An 18,475-nucleotide genomic window follows, 5' to 3' on the forward strand; every position below is an offset into this window, starting at 1 on the left:
GTACATTCAGAATCCTTCATTTGGTGCCTGCTTCTACTAATTTTAATCAGGCAAACATTATTTTCCACAAAAGCATTTTAAAAATCCAAGTGGTTTTAAGTCCTTTTAATCAACCTACATCCTACTATTTTTTCTGTTTGTTTTTTAGTGTTTTCAGCAAAGCCTACTTTTTCTCCACTTGAAGTACACCTGTTTAATTCTGCATGTAAATATTTATATTAAACATGATTGCTTGAAGTTATAGAAATGTGTCCATAGACATTCATACTCGATTCTTGTATAACACATTGTTCCTTAATTAGATTGAACAGGGACTAGCAGCAGTAGTGAAATTCCAGAGATCCCGACGTTTATTGGGAGTTTGCTATATCGTTGTCAAGGTAATTTGTTTTTTGTTTGTTTTTTGTTTTTGAAGACTATAATGGTCAAGCTCAGATAATGAATTAACCTATGGCCATGAGACTGTGCAATTTATTTTATGTTTGCTCAATGTGGCACATGGTAAAGTTTCACATTAATGAGGTGGTTATATTTCATCTAGTAATAAAAAATGTAATGGCCTAGTAGTCAGATTGTGTTATTTTCCTCCTCTACAATGTTGTTGCTACTTACATGTTTTTTAATAGTATGTACTAGAATATAAAACTGCAGTTTTTCTTTCTTTTAAGGTTTCATTGCTGGTTGTTGTGGAAATTGGTGTGTTTCCTCTGATCTGTGGTTGGTGGCTTGATATTTGCTCCCTGGTAAGTGAATTGTTAACATAATTTCATGACTGTTTTTATTCCATTGTTGTAATATTTTAAACCTTTTCAGGTGTTGTTTTTATTGTGGAAAATAATGTATTGATGTTGCAAGCAAACTAAGGGATTGATTTCTATATACCCTACTGAGATAATCCACAGGGCATCACCCTGGATTGCACCAATCCCCTTTTTTTTTTTTTTTTTTTTGATAACCAAGACAAGGTGATTAATGAATACAGATTTAAAATACAACTGGGGCTTATGCCAGTGGCATATAGGTTAATCACATGCAAATATATATATTATATATGTGTGTGTGTGTGTGTGTGTGTGTGTGTGTGTGTGCGTGTGTGTGTGTGTAACACAACCTGTTGCCTAGTATAGTTGTAAAATCATGTTTAAATCATACTAATAGGCAGAGTTGTTGTTGGGTCTGCAGGAAATGTTTGATGCTTCATTGAAGGACCGAGAACTGAGTTTTCAGTCAGCACCAGGCACTACTATGTTTCTGCATTGGCTAGTGGGAATGGTCTATGTGTTCTACTTTGCATCGTTCATTCTCTTACTTCGAGAGGTGAGTATTAAATTATACTGTATTCAGCTGGCTTCTGAATAATTTAGTCATTGATCCCTTCAATATATGCTGTAGATATACCAGATTTATGTTGTAAGTCAACTAACCCTTGTAAAAATGTTGAATTACAGTATGTTCAAATGCAGTAAGTACATTTGCAATAAATTAATGTGAACAGTGACAATAACTTTTTAGTTCTCAAATTACATTACAGGTACTGAGACCGGGAGTGCTGTGGTTTCTGAGAAACCTGAATGATCCAGATTTTAATCCAGTCCAAGAAATGATTCACCTGCCTATATACAGACATCTCAGACGGTTTATTTTATCAGTGGTAAGAACTTCCTTTTCTCCTCGTGTTAAATCGTTCCCAAATGTTTTTTTCTGTATCAAATACTAATAGGTATTGATATATAATTTTTTTTTTTTTTTTCAGGTCGTATTTGGGTCAATTGTCCTCTTAATGCTTTGGCTACCAATTCGCATTATCAAACACATTTTGCCTGATTTCCTTCCTTACAATGTGATGCTGTACAGGTAATTCTTCAACCATGTCTGTCTGGGGAACATTTTGCATTGCAGATGTCATAATTGTATGCATTTTAAAAACAATATTGATGTGGCAGTGCTCTCTCAGACTTACTACAGCCTGTAATGGACATGCTTTTGGCACACTGCTATAATTGAGAGACTGAGCTCAGCAACTAAACTTCTCTTGACCCACAGAAAACTTCTAATTCCGATTAAATGGTGGTTGTTTCTTTTTACTGTCCATTGCGTACAGTTAGCATTTCCTTACTAGTTGCTGTGATTCCTGCAATGTGTTCTGTTTATTACTACAGTGTGCTGTCACTGACATGCAGTACCTGCAACTAGTTCAAAATACAGTAGCCTAATCCCACAAAAAACGAGTCAGCTTTTCAGGCATCTCTTGAAATAACTAGTTCCAGGGGACATTTCAGACATTTTCCCTGAGTAAAGAATTAAGTAACAACATCCAACGAACTCTGGTTACTTGAAAATATTACATTCTCAGTGTTTGCTCCAGGACTTACAGACTGAGGGTCAATGTGGCCCCCACTCTAAATTTTAGGGGGACATTTTCTTCGGTGAGGGGGTCAATATGTTTGATAAAGAACCAACCACCATTTCTTATTTTTGTTTGTTTTTAAATATGCCAGCAGAGTTTGCTGACCTTTTGTTTCTGAAGAACAAAAAATAAAACTGTAAAGCTGTAGATACAACCAAGGTGTCTCTACAATACTCACTGTCACTTTTGGGGAAAATATTGGGAAATGTGTCGCATGTGATGCTGGTGTATCACTGAGTAGAGGATATTCATTGTACCAGATCACATTAGAACAGGGATTTTCAATCTTTTTATGCTGCATACCCCTTTCTAAAAAAGTAGTCCACCGATACAGGCATAATAAAATTAAAACAGAAAAAAAAAAATTGTACAATAACAATATACAACAAAACGCACAAGCCTTGGAGTGTGTGATGGATAAAATTATAAAAGTTACAGTATTATAATGGAAAAAATATATATTATATTTACTTTTGGATAAAAATTGTCCCTCAAACAGGTTTCTACTTACTGGAAACATCAACATAATTTTATTGTAACTACTAATTAATTAAAATCAACGAAGCCTCTGTGCTAAACTCAGTCACTCAAATGACATAGGACTATTTCATGATAGCAAATGGCAATCATGTATTTTTATTGATAATAGAATTACAGAAAAGGCGGCAAAGAAAAGTTCACTATCCACGGCTCTGACTAAAACGTACAGTAATGATGCTAATTAAAAAAACAATAATAAAACGCTTACCTGTAAGTGTGATGGATGTCCCTGCTTGTTACCACACATATCACTGACGATGGCAGGGAAATTGGAGAGAGCTTCAGTCGCAAGACATTTTTGGCGTTTTTAATCTCTGACGGTATTTCGTCTTGATCGCCCTTTGCTAATAATGTACTAGTTTAAAAACCGCTGCATTAGAAGAAACCACATTACCAAAAGATACAGTTTAATAGTCGTATTTTAATAAAATGCCATTGTCCTGACTGGTAAATTCTTACCTTCCAGCTGCCCCTTTATTTTGACAATTGCCATATCAAAAATGGCATTTTCTTTTGACATTTTTCATTCTTGGCCCCAAAGTAAATATTTTGGACAGTTTTCAAAGCAATTTTTTCTTTATTTTTACAACACACGTTGATGTTGTTGATATGATAAACGCGTATCTGCTTCAGGGACTGTATTGAATTTTTTTCAAGGTTAAACGATGGCCCGTGTTACACAGAACACTAAAAATAAAATGTCAAATATACAATATGTAATTAGTTGGTTTTGTGGATTTGCTATATTTTAGTACTGCACATAATGATATGGTTTTGAAAATGCTACTTACCAAAACCGTGACTGCACGTGAACTGTATTACATAATAATTTCCTTTATTCTGATTCCAGTGGTGTTCTCAATGCAAGATATAATCACATACACTGATTATATATATATATATATATATATATATATATATATATATATATATATATATATATATATATATATATATACACACACACACAGACGTGCTCAAATTTGTTGGTACCCTTACAGCTCATTGAAATAATGCTTCATTCCTCCGGAAAAGTGATGAAATTAAAAGCTATTTTATCATGTATACTTGCATGCCTTTGGTATGTCATAGAATAAAGCAAAGAAGCTGTGAAAAGAGATGAAGTATTGCTTATTCTACAAAGATATTCTAAAATGGCCTGGACACATTTGTTGGTACCCCTTAGAAAAGATAATAAATAATTGGATTATAGTAATATTTCAAACTAATTAGTTTATTTAATTAGTATCACACATGTCTCCAATCTTGTAATCAGTCATTCAGCCTATTTAAATGGAGAAAAGTAGTCACTGTGCTGTTTGGTATCATTGTGTGCACCACACTGAACATGGACCAGAGAAAGCAAAGGAGAGAGTTGTCTGAGGAGATCAGAAAGAAAATAATAGACAAGCATGGTAAAGGTAAAGGCTACAAGACCATCTCCAAGCAGCTTGATGTTCCTGTGACAACAGTTGCAAATATTATTAAGAAGTTTAAGGTCCATGGAACTGTAGCCAACCTCCCTGGGCGCGGCCGCAAGAGGAAAATTGGCCCCAGAGTGAACAGAAGGATAGTGCGAATGGTAGAAAAAGAACCAAGGATAACTGCCAAAGAGATACAAGCTGAACTCCAAGGTGAAGGTACGTCAGTTTCTGATCGCACCATCCGTCGCTTTTTGAGCGAAAGTGGGCTCCATGGAAGAAGACCCAGGAGGACTCCACTTTTGAAAGAAAAACATAAAAAAGCCAGACTGGAATTTGCTAAAATGCATATTGACAAGCCACAATCCTCCTGGGAGAATGTCCTTTGGACAGATGAGTCAAAACTGGAGCTTTTTGGCAAGTCACATCAGCTCTCAAAGAAAAGAACACCATACCTACAGTGAAACATGGAGGAGGCTCGGTTATGTTTTGGGGCTGCTTTGGTGCGCCTAGCACAGGGTGCCTTGAATCTGTGCAGGGCACAATGAAATGTCAAGACTATCAAGGCATTCTGGAGCGAAACGTACTGCCCAGTGTCAGAAAGCTCTGTCTCAGTCGCAGGTCATGGGTCCTCCAACAGGATAATAACCCAAAACACACAGCTAAAAGCACCCAAGAATGGATAAGAACAAAACATTGGACTATTCTGAAGTGGCCTTCTATGAGTCCTGATCTGAATCCTATCGAACATCTATGGAAAGAGCTGAAACTTGCAGTCTGGAGAAGGCACCCATCAAACCTGAGACAGCTGGAGCAGTTTGCTCAGGAAGAGTGGGCCAAACTACCTGTTAACAGGTGCAGAAGTCTCACTGAGAGCTACAGAAAACGTTTGATTGCAGTGATTGCCTCTAAAGGTTGTGCAACAAAATATTAGGTTAGCGGTCCCATCATTTTTGTCCATGCCATTTTCATTTGTTTTATTATTTACAATATTATGTTGAATAAAAAATCAAAAGCAAAGTCTGATTTCTATTAAATATGGAATAAACAATGGTGGATGCCAATTACTTTTGTCAGTTTCAAGTTATTTCAGAGAAAATTGTGCATTCTTCGTTTTTTGTGGAGGGGTACCAACAAATTTGAGCACGTCAAGAGACAGTTGGTGCTTAACACATACTGAATTATTTTAGCATTTTTTGTCATAGAAAAGATACATTTCACATATTTTATAACGTTATCGTAGTCTGCATTTTTTTTTTTTTTTTAAATCGATGCGGTTTTCGTTTCACAAATCTGCACTTTGTCTATAAACTGTATTGCAGTACGCACAAGTTCACATTTCTCCCATTCACTTGCAAATAGATAAGTTAACAGCGGATGAATTTCACAGTATTTGAGTACAAATATAATAGCCTACATTTCAACAGTCACTGCCGAAGCTGATTACTTATTCTTCCAGAAGTAATGGCCGGGTGTAACAGGGATACAAGAATATATTTGCGCCTGGCCATGTTGTTAACAAGCCTGATGACGTTGTCGTCCAGGCTTTACTGTGAAACTGACTGTAACCAGGGAGGGTGCAAGCGCATTCTATTGGACTGGGGAATAATGGCACAGGAGTTTAAAATTATGAAAACGCAAGTGTAAACGAACAAGTAAAAAAGATTAGCCTGTCGTCAGACATGTCATGTTAATACAAAATGCATTAATTTACTGCGTATTGGTATTGCGTCTCGTCTGGGAAGGGGGACATACGGGCGCGTTAAGAGAAATTCAGCGGGACATTATTTATTTCAGGGGGGGCAATGGCGCGGCCTAGCGCGAACACTGCATTCTGTATTATTTTCTATGGTTGCCAGTGTTTCAAAGCCCATGGAACTCCAATGTCATTCAGCAAGTTGCTGCAAAAGTTTCCAAAAAGATGCTTGTTGTTTCATGTCCTTAACATCTAAAGTTTATATTATGTGTTGCTCTAACAGCATGTTAATCTTCACATTGGAGGAACTGCATATTGAGAAGTGCAGTCTTACACAGTTGTTGGCTCAGTTAGCAGTGTTCTATAAAGCTGAAACAGTGTGTGGTTTTATAATGTTCTTGTTTGCTTCTCCCAGTGATGCCCCAGTGAGTGAGCTGTCTCTGGAGCTGCTTCTGCTTCAGGTGGTGCTTCCAGCTCTTCTGGAACAAGGACACACCAGGCAGTGGATGAAGGGCCTAGTCAGGGCATGGACTGTCACGACAGGCTACCTGCTGTACGTACATGACCACTATACACTACAGTACTGCATTCCATTTCTTTTTAGAAGTACAGTTTGAGGTACTTTTTTAAATTTTTATTTCTGATCATACAGAGACCTTCATTCTTACTTGTTGGGAAACCAGGAGGAAAACGATAACAATGCCAACCAGCAGGCCAACAATAACCAGCAAGCTCGCAATAACAATGCCATTCCAGTGGTGGGAGAGGGTCTCCATGCCGCTCACCAGGCTATTCTGCAGCAGGGAGGGCCAGTGGGCTTTCAGCCTTACCGTAGGCCTATGAGATTCCCTTTCAGGGTAGGTGTATGTTACTGAGAGATGCCTTGTATACTTAGTGGTCACAGCTAATACAATCTTTAAGTCGTGTGTCTTTGTGAGAATGGAAAAATCTGCACCAGCACAGATTTTTTTGGTTTGGTTTTGAGTTAAGGATACGTGATTGCATTAATTTGCAATGAAACCACCAAGGTGCTTCGCAGAAAACTGTTTTGATCTCCCAAGTTAATTATTGCTTTTTAATTGAAACATACTCCACTTAAACTGAAATTCTTTACCTCAACCCTTTTCTGCTGTAGTTATTGTATTGATGGAATGTTTTAGTTTATTTTATAATTAGGCTGGTTCCATTGCAGAATATACAATGAGATAATGTACTAAACATAGCAATAATGTAATGATCTCTAATAATGAAAGCAGTGTTATGATCATGCACTTTTAAATGTAATTGATTATTATTACTATTTTTATTTTTTTTAGATCGTGCTGTTAATCGTTTTCATGTGTGCAACATTACTGGTTGCCAGTCTCATTTGCCTCACGTTACCAGGTGTGTGATCTGATTTGTTATTATTGGTATATATTTTTTATTTAAAATCATTTTTGAAAAAATCAACATGAAATGATTAAGCAATCGTGTATCATGCAGATTGCTTTATTATTCAGTTTCACCTTAAAATGTATGTAGTCAGTTGGTATGGAGGGTTTTTTTTTTTTTTTTAAGAATGCTTAATTTTAAGAATATTTCATCCTTAATAAATTTACAAAAGCCTGCAGAGATTTTAGTTACACTAACATTAATTCACTGGTGTTGGCAATAGTGATTTTATTTCTTTTTAGAATTAAATAATATATTTTTTTTTTTTTTTTATTGTCAGTGTTCACTGGCCGCTGGTTAATGTCTTTTTGGACGGGCAGTGCCAAGATCCACGAGTTGTACACTGCAGCCTGTGGGCTGTATGTGTGTTGGCTGTCCATCCGAGCGATCACTGTCCTCCTTGCTTGGATGCCGCAGGGACGTCGGGTTATTGCGCTTAAAGTACAGGAGTGGTCTCTTATGGTAATCACTTGATTTATCATAAAAATAAATGTGGCAATTTTATCCATTACTTTGTCCATTCAAGTCGTTGATACTATTTATTGTTTGTCCCTCTAGCAGCTATCAGCAGGTATCTTGTTGGTTTTGCAGATAGTGAAGACCTTGATTGTGGCTGTGCTGCTGGCTGGGGTTGTCCCCTTGTTGCTGGGCCTCTTGTTTGAGCTGGTTATAGTAGCCCCTCTGAGGGTACCTTTGGATCAGACACCACTCTTTTATCCATGGCAGGTATGTAGTTTTATGCAATGGGTTCTCCCCAGGACTTTTCAGCCAGGCGAAAATAAGATTATTTTCGAGTATAATCATTCAGACCAAGTTTTCTTGTATTATTGTACTATAAGGTGATATATAGTACATAATAGCTATACATATGCACCAAAAAAAAAATATATATTAATATATATACAGTTGCATTCAAAAAATGTAGAACAGTGAAAAACAAAGACGTGCATTAACAAAATGCCCTGAAAACTTATAAACTAACTCTAATAACCCTACATTATCTTTCCCCAGTCAAATAGTAGAACAAGCACAGTAATTTGCCATAATAAAAACCAATAATGAAAAAGAAAATGTAGAACATAAAGCGCAACCAGATATAGTCAACGAAAGACAACAAATTATTCCAATTCTTTGTCGTAATATATATTTAAGGTAAGGTTTAAAAGTGCTCCCGGCTATGATGTTCTGCCGCCCAGCTGTACAGAATTGCTGGGGATAACCCTGGTAGCTATATATATGTATATGTGTGTGTGTGTGTGTGTGTGTGTGTGTGTGTCTATATATATATATATATATATATATATGTATAATGTGTGTCAGTTAAGCAAATGCTTTTGTTTTATTTTTTTATATATTAAATTGGAACCCTCAAGTGTTTGTGAAATTAACTTGGCTTATTATTGATTATTTATTTTCCTATCGCCTCTTCTTACTCTTTTTTTTTTTTTTTTTAAATTAATGTATTTTGAAACACAATCCTACCTTTTCAATGTGTGTGGGTTATAAATGTATTGGCCTCATTTCATTCGGTGGAGTTAACATGTGGATCTGGTTAATATGTTCACATAATTCAATTAAATATATTTTTATTCTAGGACTGGGCTCTTGGAGTTCTGCATGCCAAAATTATTGCTGCTATTACTCTGATGGGACCCCAGTGGTGGCTGAAGACTGTGATTGAGCAGGTTAGTTTGAGGACTTAAGTACATAAAGTTGACACTGCATTTTATTTATTTTTTCCTTTTTTTTCATTCCTTACCATTTCTTTGCAGTAAACCGTGGCCATAGACACGTTTTCATAAATAACACAAGGTTGACTTGTGCCTTTTTGTAGCTGAACAAGCAAAATAAAAGTGAAATTTAACTTAACACTTCAAATAAAATAACTGTGGAAATGGCGTTGTAAAATGAAGGGTAAAAATCTCACTGTTTTTGGTTCTCGTTTATTACATTCCACATAACAGAAAGTTGCAACAAAAAAATATAATATATAAAATCTATATAAAAATCACTACACAACCTTTCCAGCAAGCTGGGCACTGTTTGAGCGCGGCATTTGACCAAGATGGCCTTCCAGAGATCACTATGCGTGCACGCGCATAATCTGGTTTGTTTACTTTTTGTTGTCTAAAACTTTTAAATAGAGGCTCAAGAGCTGCTGTGTTGATATTAATCTCACACATGACACCAAGCTCTTTTTCATTTTGCCATTTTTGAATGTAGCGCAACTTCTGTTGAGGTGGTAAATAAGTGCAAGGAATTTGTCATTTCTAGCAAACACGAACATCTGATTTTTGTGTTCCGAATACGAATGTCCAAAAGAATTTGTTCAGATATTTGTCCCAGCACTAACTAATCAGTAATGCACTTAGATTTTTTTATTTTGTTCAGTGAAATATGTTTGAAAAATATTTAGCTTAAAAAAGCTCAGCTTTGAAATTAATAGTAAATGCTAGATCATGTCATCTCCCTGCACAGCTTTAGGAAACCTTTAAATTACACTTATGGTTGAATTTTTCAATTCAATTTTGTATTTAGTATTTCTTATCAAAGACAAATGTGGAGCTTTCTATTGTCCATTTTGTTACCACGTTTGAAACCTGTGTACAATAACATCTACTTCAATTGCTCGTTACATTTCACAATTATTTCATATTACATAGCCCTTAGTCATTCCCCAAACTCTGTGAAACCTACACAGCCTTTATCTTTTGCATGTAGTGGTACACTGCACAGAATCCTGGCTAAATATAATCATTCATGAAAAACACATCCCAGCACAAGAGCAGAGTTCAGTCCCCAACAGAAAAAGTGGCTACATATGTGCAAAATATCAGGTTTATAAATTTTAGGATGTTCAGGTATCATATCTGGTGCTTTTTAGATTAGATTACTGAAATAGACCTACATGTGTGTTTTGTTTCATTGATACAAAGCTTGATTAGAAACACTTTTTTTATTTTATGTGTGCTTTGCAAACATTAATCTTGATTTTTTGTTTGTTTTTTAAAGGTTTATGCAAATGGAATTCGCAACATTGACCTCTATTTTATAATCCAGAAACTGGCAGCTCCTGTCATTTCTGTCCTTCTCCTCTCTCTCTGTGTGCCCTATGTCATTGCTGTTGGCATTGTACCTGTAATAGGTAGGTTTTTTAGAGCATTTATGCATGTTGCTTTAATTCCAGACATCTACCAGGTATAAACACTTACAGCTGTGAAAGAACATGGCACATTTCCAAAATCCAAGGAACACGGCTTTAGTTATGACTAAAGATGTTATGGGGATCCTAACAAGACAGTCCCTTTAGTGCAGTTTATCTGCAAGTCTGTGACATTCTATGCTAATGGATCTGGTTTCTGTCACGAAGATGCCCACTCCTATTTTCTTACAGGTTTTACCATGGAATCTATGTGATACAATGCAGACTAAAAGTTCTGCTTGATTCCTATACAGGCTTGGGCTGAAAAAAACTCACCTAAGGCACATACACATACACACAGTGAGCATTTAAAAGAAGTGTTGTTGTAGGATATAACCATTACTCACTGTATGAAACTTATCTGCTTTTATGGTATGACACTCAGTCCTGGAATAGACAAACAGTGTGGCATATAAAATAATGTTTTCTCTTTTAATTCATAGTTCATACATGTACATGTATTCATTTATCTTGATTCCCTTATTTCATACCTTTTTTATAACAAAGAAATGTTACAACTTTTTGAAGTATTGTATTGTTTTCTGCAGGTGTAGCTGATGAGATGCAGAACTTGGTTCAGCGGCGGATTTATCCTTTTCTTCTAATGGTGGTGATGTTGATAGGAATCCTGTCCTTTCAGATTCGCCAGTTTAAGCGCCTTTATGAACACATTAAAAATGACAAGTAGGTGCTTATTTTAATTATTCTTTTAATTATTAATTATTAACGGTGGTGTGCTCTCTGGCTGTCTACATCCAAGCCGCACATGAAGCGGCCACTAAAGCACAGAATAGTGTTGGGGCGGCATGGTCTTTATCATTGAGTAAGGCTGGATTTTTTTCATGACTTTAGTTAAGTTTACCCATTGTCACGTAATATGTAGTTCCCTGTGAAAATCCCCCTTTCTGAAAGAATAGTGAAAATAAACTTTTTTTTTTATCACCAAAAAAAAAAATACAGCAGACGTTTGCCTTATTAATGGAAGCCACTAACAGTTACACTGCATTTAGGAACCTGGCAGCTGGTTTAGTTTGCTTCCGGTAAATGATTCAACACACTGCTAGAACTGCACAATTTCTTTAAAATGTCATTAACGTAAAAGACACCAGCTGCATCAAAGATTGGAAATGTTTCTGCTAAAAATCACTCTGTCCAGTACAAGAAAGGGACATTTCATGTTATTATTATTATTATTATTTATTTCTTAGCAGACGCCCTTATCCAGGGCGACTTACAATCGTAAGCAAAAACATTTCAAGCGTTACAATGTGTCTTATTTTTACATTTATTTATGTTTTTATTTTGTTTGATAATTTGCTGATGGTGAAAGTAGAATGTCTTTAAAATGTGTACATAAAAAATGAAATATTCTACAGTTAAGTATTAACTGTTTTTCAGGTAAGCATTTAAATATTTAAGAACATTTGTTGTACAATAACTAGAGAATTATATTTTGAAATACCTATTTTTAGATAGTTAAATTCCATTAAAAATGCAATTTTTACTGAAAAAAAAATACAGCCCTAATATGAGTCCTGGAGCTCCATTAGCTGGCAGTCATGTGCTCTGTGTCATCCTCCCAGTTGGGGCATTAAAACCCACAAAGCAACATTTCTGCATACTATTGGTAACAGGAATATAGTTCCTTATAAATTGGAAGGTCAGTGTAGTTTTCCACATATGTGTTCTCCTTTAGTTTTTTCAACAATGTTTTTAATGATTACATTTTTTTTTTGTGTGTGTGTGTGTGTTTTATATCCAGGTATCTTGTTGGTCAACGACTTGTGAACTACGAACGGAAGGCAGGCAAAGTTAGCTCAGCACCACCAACCAGCTCTCCTCCAGAATAGCGGTAGCTCCTTTTAAATGCCAGGCACACTCTGAACTCCCCATCACAGCCTTTTTCTCCCGGGCCCGAAGTTAGCTACCTTTTGGTCCGCATTGCTATTCTATTGCTTTTACATCCTAGTTTCAGGCAGTCTTGTCTTGCCTTGCCTTCTGTTATCCTGCTGGTCTGTGCTGCCTGAAATATGTACATGTGTAAATAGAACAAGATACTGACCCTAAAAACAAACTTGGATAAAAATAAGAATGTGCTTTGTACATCTTAAATAATGTATTTTAATTTATTAAATCTAGTTGTCACTTTATTTTGGGCTCCTGTTGTTCAGTCTAAATTACACTATGCTGCAAACTAAAAAGAGTGAGGAAGGACAGCTTTTTTTTTTTTTTTTTTTTTTTTTTTTTTTAAATAAGCTTCTGTAAAGGACAAGTATTGTGAAAACACCAATAGTGCACAGGTTGTACTTTCCAACAAAGATAGGGGGAAAAAAAAGCCTGAGCTTGTTTGGGAGGTATTGGCAGGGTTTATTTTTAATATAACAGAGACAATCATAGGGATTCTGACTATCTGCTTTTTGTGTGTGTGTGTGTGTGTGTGTGTGTGTAAGAACACATTAAATAAAAAAAGTATTTCATTTTCATTTTTTGTAACAGAATTTTCACATAAAGTAGCACCAAATGTATACATAAACATTGTGCATGGTACCATTCCTCATAAATACCAGTAGAGGGTTAATAATGTCACCTCACCCTTTTATTTTTTTTTCTATTTTTATTGAAACATTTAAAAGGTTTAACATTGAGGTACACAGCACAGGCAGTGGGCAAAAAAGCACAGTTATTTTTCTTGTGTTGTATCTATAGATGCTCTTGTTTACTGATAACTTAAATCCTATTATGAGGATGGCTGTATAGTTATTGCAGACTAAAATTATAGCAATAGTTGAAGTATGATCTGTAGCACCATTTACTATTCTAAACTTAAGGTGCAATGAGGATAATTTACATTTTTGACTAAGCAACTATTAAGATTGGGTTGTATCTTTATGGTACTGTTTTGTTTATACTGCTTAACTGATTAGTCATAGCACTATAGTCTTTTCTGTCTACTAGCAAAACACAGACAGCATTCAAATACAGCTATGATTTGATAAACTGAAACTGGATAATCTGATGCGTCATGTGACCTTTTAATAATATACATATACTTGCTGTAAACTCCCAACTATCTGAACAAAATGTGTGGTACAGAGCAGTTTGCTTAAAATAAATTGTCTACTGTTTTGCTAAGTCAACCAAGTACTTAATCAGTATTACGTGTTATACATCATCAGTAACCACTGCTGTGAACAACACTTCTGCATAAATGCAGGGGAAAAATCATGATAGTTATCAAAACTCAGAATCTTAAGCTTATTAATATTGTAGGCATACAACACAGTTTACAAATGTAAGCATTTGTTACAAATAAATGTGTGTCGCAGTACAGGCAATATAATATGTGAATAAACTTTGAATTTCCATTACTTCAAATTAGTCTTAAAACATAAGGAAGTAAAAACCCTGCTCATATCTGGTAATTCTACTCATCCAAGTTCTTGTGAAGAACAAAGCTAGGTTTATTCCTTGTTTTTAAATGTCCACAAAAAAACTAATAAATATATTTAAAGAATATCTCCTTTTAGTACTTCTTGCTATGACTGTCTGAAATTCCTGGCAACTTACTTTTTTTTCCATGCATGATTTCTGGTTGCTGGAATGAGTTATGTATTCCTGTAACTTGGGAGACAGTGATTGGAGTCGCATGGTTATGAACCTGTTGACTTTAAGAATTTCATGTAACTATAAAAAATATTATTTTAAAGAAAGTGTGGTTCTTTTATATTAAAGTTTGAGACATGCATATTGAACAGGCTTTTAGGGAGAGATTTACTATATGTTAGCTTTTAGTCCTTTTAATAGAATACATTATGCAGGCATGAGAGTGGGCAACTACCAGAAAGTGGAAAATGGCGAACGACAAGAGTGAGGGAGGTTCCCCGTCACGCTAGAATTTTTTTTGTGTTTTTAAAGTTAAAATGGTGCATTCTGAGACACTTCTGAATGGTTAATAATAGAAGAAATGGAGCACAATTGCATTAAACAATTGTTAAATATCTGTTATAACTGTTTGTTTTTTATACAGTTTCTTTTGCATTTCTGTACTTCCATAAAAGTAATTACAGTTGTTTCCTGCACAAGCAACTGTTGACTATGCTAAGGTGTCTCAGTTAATTGCATCAACTTCACAGAACTGTCAAGGTTAACCAGTTTCATTTCTAACTAATTTCTAACATCGTTGTAAAGATGTAAAAAATAGGTTACTGGTATAATTTAATATTAAGTATGCAGATAAAATGAAATAAAAGTATAACTTACCTGGGAGTTGGTAATTGGTTGCGTTGATTTTCAGCTTTTCGACCTCTTTGTTTTTATATTTCGGTGTTTTGAAGTGATCATCTATAGCTTGTTTTCCTCAACCGCCATACTTCAGGCACTACGTCTTGCCTGTATCATCCAGCTTCCAAACATACTTCCCAACAAAAACCCCATCTATTTCTGTCGGTAGCCACTGTCGGTTCTTAACACTTTTGTCAATCTCCTTTATGTTGACCTCTTGGTCACGCTCTACAAACGGCCTCGACATTGTCAAATCATGAAATTGCAGGAGAAAAGAGAAAGCTTACACATAGCAGCCTTGTGATAGGCTGAATAATTTTTCAGCAGCCAATCAACCATCACATAACGAATGGGTACACCATACGCTTTGTGTAAGTGGTAAACCGAAGCATGGCTGATTTAAAATAAATAATAATAATGCTATTTTTCTCCGGATTTACACGATTCTAAAAAAATGACCTTTAAGGTCAGAAAAAGCGGAAATCCGCAGAAACATGGACATTTCTCATGTTTGATTATGCAAGTGACCTTATGCTCAACTACAAAACACAAGTGACAAACGCAAGGCTTTGTTTTGCTTTTAGCTTTAAAGATGACGCCATTTTAAGCAAAATGTGTTTGTTTATTTTTGTATGTATGTTTAAAGGTGCATGGCTGTTTTAAGCGAGTAAATCTCTGTTCAGGATGCACAAGAATTTTGGTCGATTATCTTGGTAGCTTGAATACCTGAATTGTATATACAATTAATATGCTTTGGCATAGCTGTCAATGTTTGATAAGCATGCCCTTACAAATAATCATGTGAAATATGCAGATATAAATGCTGTACTCCAGAACTGTTGTCTTGGAATTGTAGTTTTCCTTCCCAGTTGGTGTGTGAAAAGTAGTAGGATGTATAAGTAAAAAAATGCACTGCTGGGTAAGTCAGATGCAAATGTAAAATACTTTACTTTTTATTTTAAATTTATTAAATAACAATTAAGACGTGTGTTCTGTTTTTTTTTTTTTTTTGGTGGGGGAAGATAACCTTTTTTTTTAGCAAAGAAATATGGGGTAGCTGTGTCTTTGTATTTATTTTATTTTTAAACCCTTCTTTGCATTATAGTGTATTCAGTGTCCTAACAACGCTGCTCAGTGTGAGTTTAACTGGCTTATATAGGTTGCTACCTTGTGAGCTCATTACAAAAAAATACAACCCGTTCTAAGTTAACTAGACTTACTAAAGACCCTTTCACACTGGTGCTCCTGCCTGGGGCACAATCCAGCGTAGTGTGAAACCATGTACCCGGGTCGACAGCGACCCACCCCAGGATGTGGGTCGACAGATATGCTTTGACCGGGTCAAGCAATACAAAATGCATGATGGGCATTCGTAAGCAAACAAAGTCACGCCTGCGTGAAGGAACATTTCTGTTTATTATCTTTAGCCATATTTCTGTTGACTGAGACACACACCATGAACCAGATTACAGCAGGGATGCAGAAACTTGCTCTAAGCAACATTTGGGCCGACAATTCAATCCAAAAAAGCTTGGATGGAAGTGTCCGTAACAAGCCTGCCATCTTGAAAGTCTGAACCGATGAAAGGGAGGTCATGTGAACGTTGCTGCTTCCGGGACACTGCGTATGCGCATTGTGTACTTGCTTGTGTCAGCCCGGTCGACCCTGCGTCAAAAAGCAGTTTGAAATCGTGTAGTCGACCCGCATGACACCAGGTCGCGACCCAAGTAGGATCCAACCAGGGTACAACATGCCAGTGTGAAAGGGGCTTAAGACACAAGCATCCCAATATACAAATAATAGAAAAACAGTTCAGAGATACTCCTCACTCTTATTTATATATATATAAAAAATCATAGCCTTTTGAGTAGTCGGTCTTCACTCCATTTCCAGCTGTGTCCTCTGGGCCTGGTCTCTGTGAAGCATGTGATAGTGACAAGGATTGACTTTGTTGAATCTCAAGTGACATTGATTTTAGTAAGTAGTAAGCTACTGGGGATCCTTACTGTTATGTATCTTGTAGTAATGTAATATACCTTTCATTTAAACTAATAAAAACAATAAGTTTTGTACCCAGGATTTTTAACAAATGTATTTAATTACTAAAAATTATTGTTTTTCCATAGAAATTTATATGACATCAAATATATATATATATATATATATATATATATATATATATATATATATATATATATATATATATATATACCACAAACAGTTTCAGTTCTGGTAGATTTCTGTCATCTCAAACCACCTTGTTGATCAGGTACTGTAGATGCTAATATATGACAAATGGTGGGACTATGTCGAGATCTTTGGGAACTAGGGGGCACAAATGCTCTATTCCAAACTTTTCCTTTAGAATATCTGAGATTTCTGTGTTCGATAGCTTTACAATGCACAAGGACTTGCAGTAAAAGATTGAACTGGGTGAGGTCAGGTGATAGATGCACATTTCCTTGAATTCTTTCAGACAACATGCTTCCAATGTAAATTTGTGAAGGTCCTTCCAACATTTGTGTCTATTATGTCACCATCTCCCTCATTCCCTTACTCCTGCTCTTTACCTCCACCTTGTGGCCGCTGTCCCTCTATGATCTCGAGGACTAAGGTTTCTCCCTGCCAGAGATTCCAGAAGACTCAATTTTCATGGCTATGTGCTAAATCTGTTTCCAGAGCTAGTGGTGTCCGGAATCCACCGCTAAAGCCAGCGTCACAGAGGTGGGTTTGGGGAGGTCCATACCCCTGTGTGTGCGTTCTGCACCTGGGTAGACAAAAGCTTAACTTCAAAACCCAGCTGGGACAACAGCCAGCCAAAAAGGCTGTTGCTGTCGTAGCAGAACCCTCCATGGCGCTGCACAACAATTTTCTTAAAAATCTGGGGTAGTTTCAGCCAGATATCCTCTCCACCATTAACTGACAGACACTCAGAGTACAGGTGGCAACGATGGACCTGCTGCAAGGTCTCCAGCCATGGGGCTGGCACAGCCAATCCTGCACAGATACTGCCCAGCATCCAGCATTAAGTCTTTTAAGAATTGCTCACTGTTTCACCTGGTATGTGTTAATATGGAAATCCCATCTCTCTAATGTTCACGGACGACACCTAGAGACTGAAAGAAAAAACGTTATAATATTTTTAGCATAACAACCTTGTCAAGTAGAAAGCATGTTTCCTATCATTGCTTTTATATATATATATATATATATATATATATATATATATATATATATATATATATATAGAAAGCTGATCTTTAAAAATACCGAAATCAGAACTGAACAAACAAGGTGTTTCGCTGGATAGTACTGAGGGCCTATTGGTAGTTTAGTTTTACCAAATATTTTAGTTCAGTTCTTCAACTAATATATAAGAGATTATGTATACTCCCACGTGAAATCTGGGGTACCTTTACAAAAGAAAAAAGTAGCGCTTGCTGTGCTGCATTTACGTATTTCTTACGTATTTCTAAAAAGTCAGTAAAGGAAAG

At 36.0% G+C, this 18,475-nt stretch overlaps 1 protein-coding gene and 1 pseudogene across 5 annotated transcripts in view; one reads left to right on the forward strand and one right to left on the reverse strand.

The window, feature by feature from the left end:
* Nucleotides 1-13,183, forward strand: part of LOC117394642 (E3 ubiquitin-protein ligase MARCHF6-like) — a 30,285-nt gene extending 17,102 nt beyond the window's left edge. For 2 of the 5 annotated variants that reach the window (XM_033993010.3, XM_033993013.3), the window contains exons 13-26: nucleotides 312-380; nucleotides 669-743; nucleotides 1,183-1,317; nucleotides 1,532-1,651; nucleotides 1,754-1,854; nucleotides 6,480-6,617; nucleotides 6,717-6,921; nucleotides 7,381-7,450; nucleotides 7,779-7,960; nucleotides 8,057-8,224; nucleotides 9,094-9,183; nucleotides 10,511-10,643; nucleotides 11,249-11,384; nucleotides 12,463-13,183. In XM_033993010.3, coding sequence (XP_033848901.1) covers nucleotides 312-380; nucleotides 669-743; nucleotides 1,183-1,317; nucleotides 1,532-1,651; nucleotides 1,754-1,854; nucleotides 6,480-6,617; nucleotides 6,717-6,921; nucleotides 7,381-7,450; nucleotides 7,779-7,960; nucleotides 8,057-8,224; nucleotides 9,094-9,183; nucleotides 10,511-10,643; nucleotides 11,249-11,384; nucleotides 12,463-12,550 — 1,710 coding nt within the window. In that variant the 3' untranslated portion in view covers nucleotides 12,551-13,183. Of the gene's footprint in view, nucleotides 1-302; nucleotides 381-668; nucleotides 744-1,182; nucleotides 1,318-1,531; nucleotides 1,652-1,753; nucleotides 1,855-6,479; nucleotides 6,618-6,716; nucleotides 6,922-7,380; nucleotides 7,451-7,778; nucleotides 7,961-8,056; nucleotides 8,225-9,093; nucleotides 9,184-10,510; nucleotides 10,644-11,248; nucleotides 11,385-12,462 lie in introns of all 5 variants that reach the window. The other 3 variants (XM_033993012.3, XM_033993014.3, XM_033993011.3) reach the window with 3 other exon arrangements.
* A 4,079-nt stretch (nucleotides 13,184-17,262) lies between these two features.
* Nucleotides 17,263-18,000, reverse strand: LOC131731656 (arylamine N-acetyltransferase 1-like; annotated as a pseudogene).
* Nucleotides 18,001-18,475: the final 475 nt, after the last annotated feature.

Source organism: Acipenser ruthenus, chromosome 3 (genome assembly GCF_902713425.1).
Source record: "Acipenser ruthenus chromosome 3, fAciRut3.2 maternal haplotype, whole genome shotgun sequence".
NCBI classification, from domain to species: domain Eukaryota; kingdom Metazoa; phylum Chordata; class Actinopteri; order Acipenseriformes; family Acipenseridae; genus Acipenser; species Acipenser ruthenus.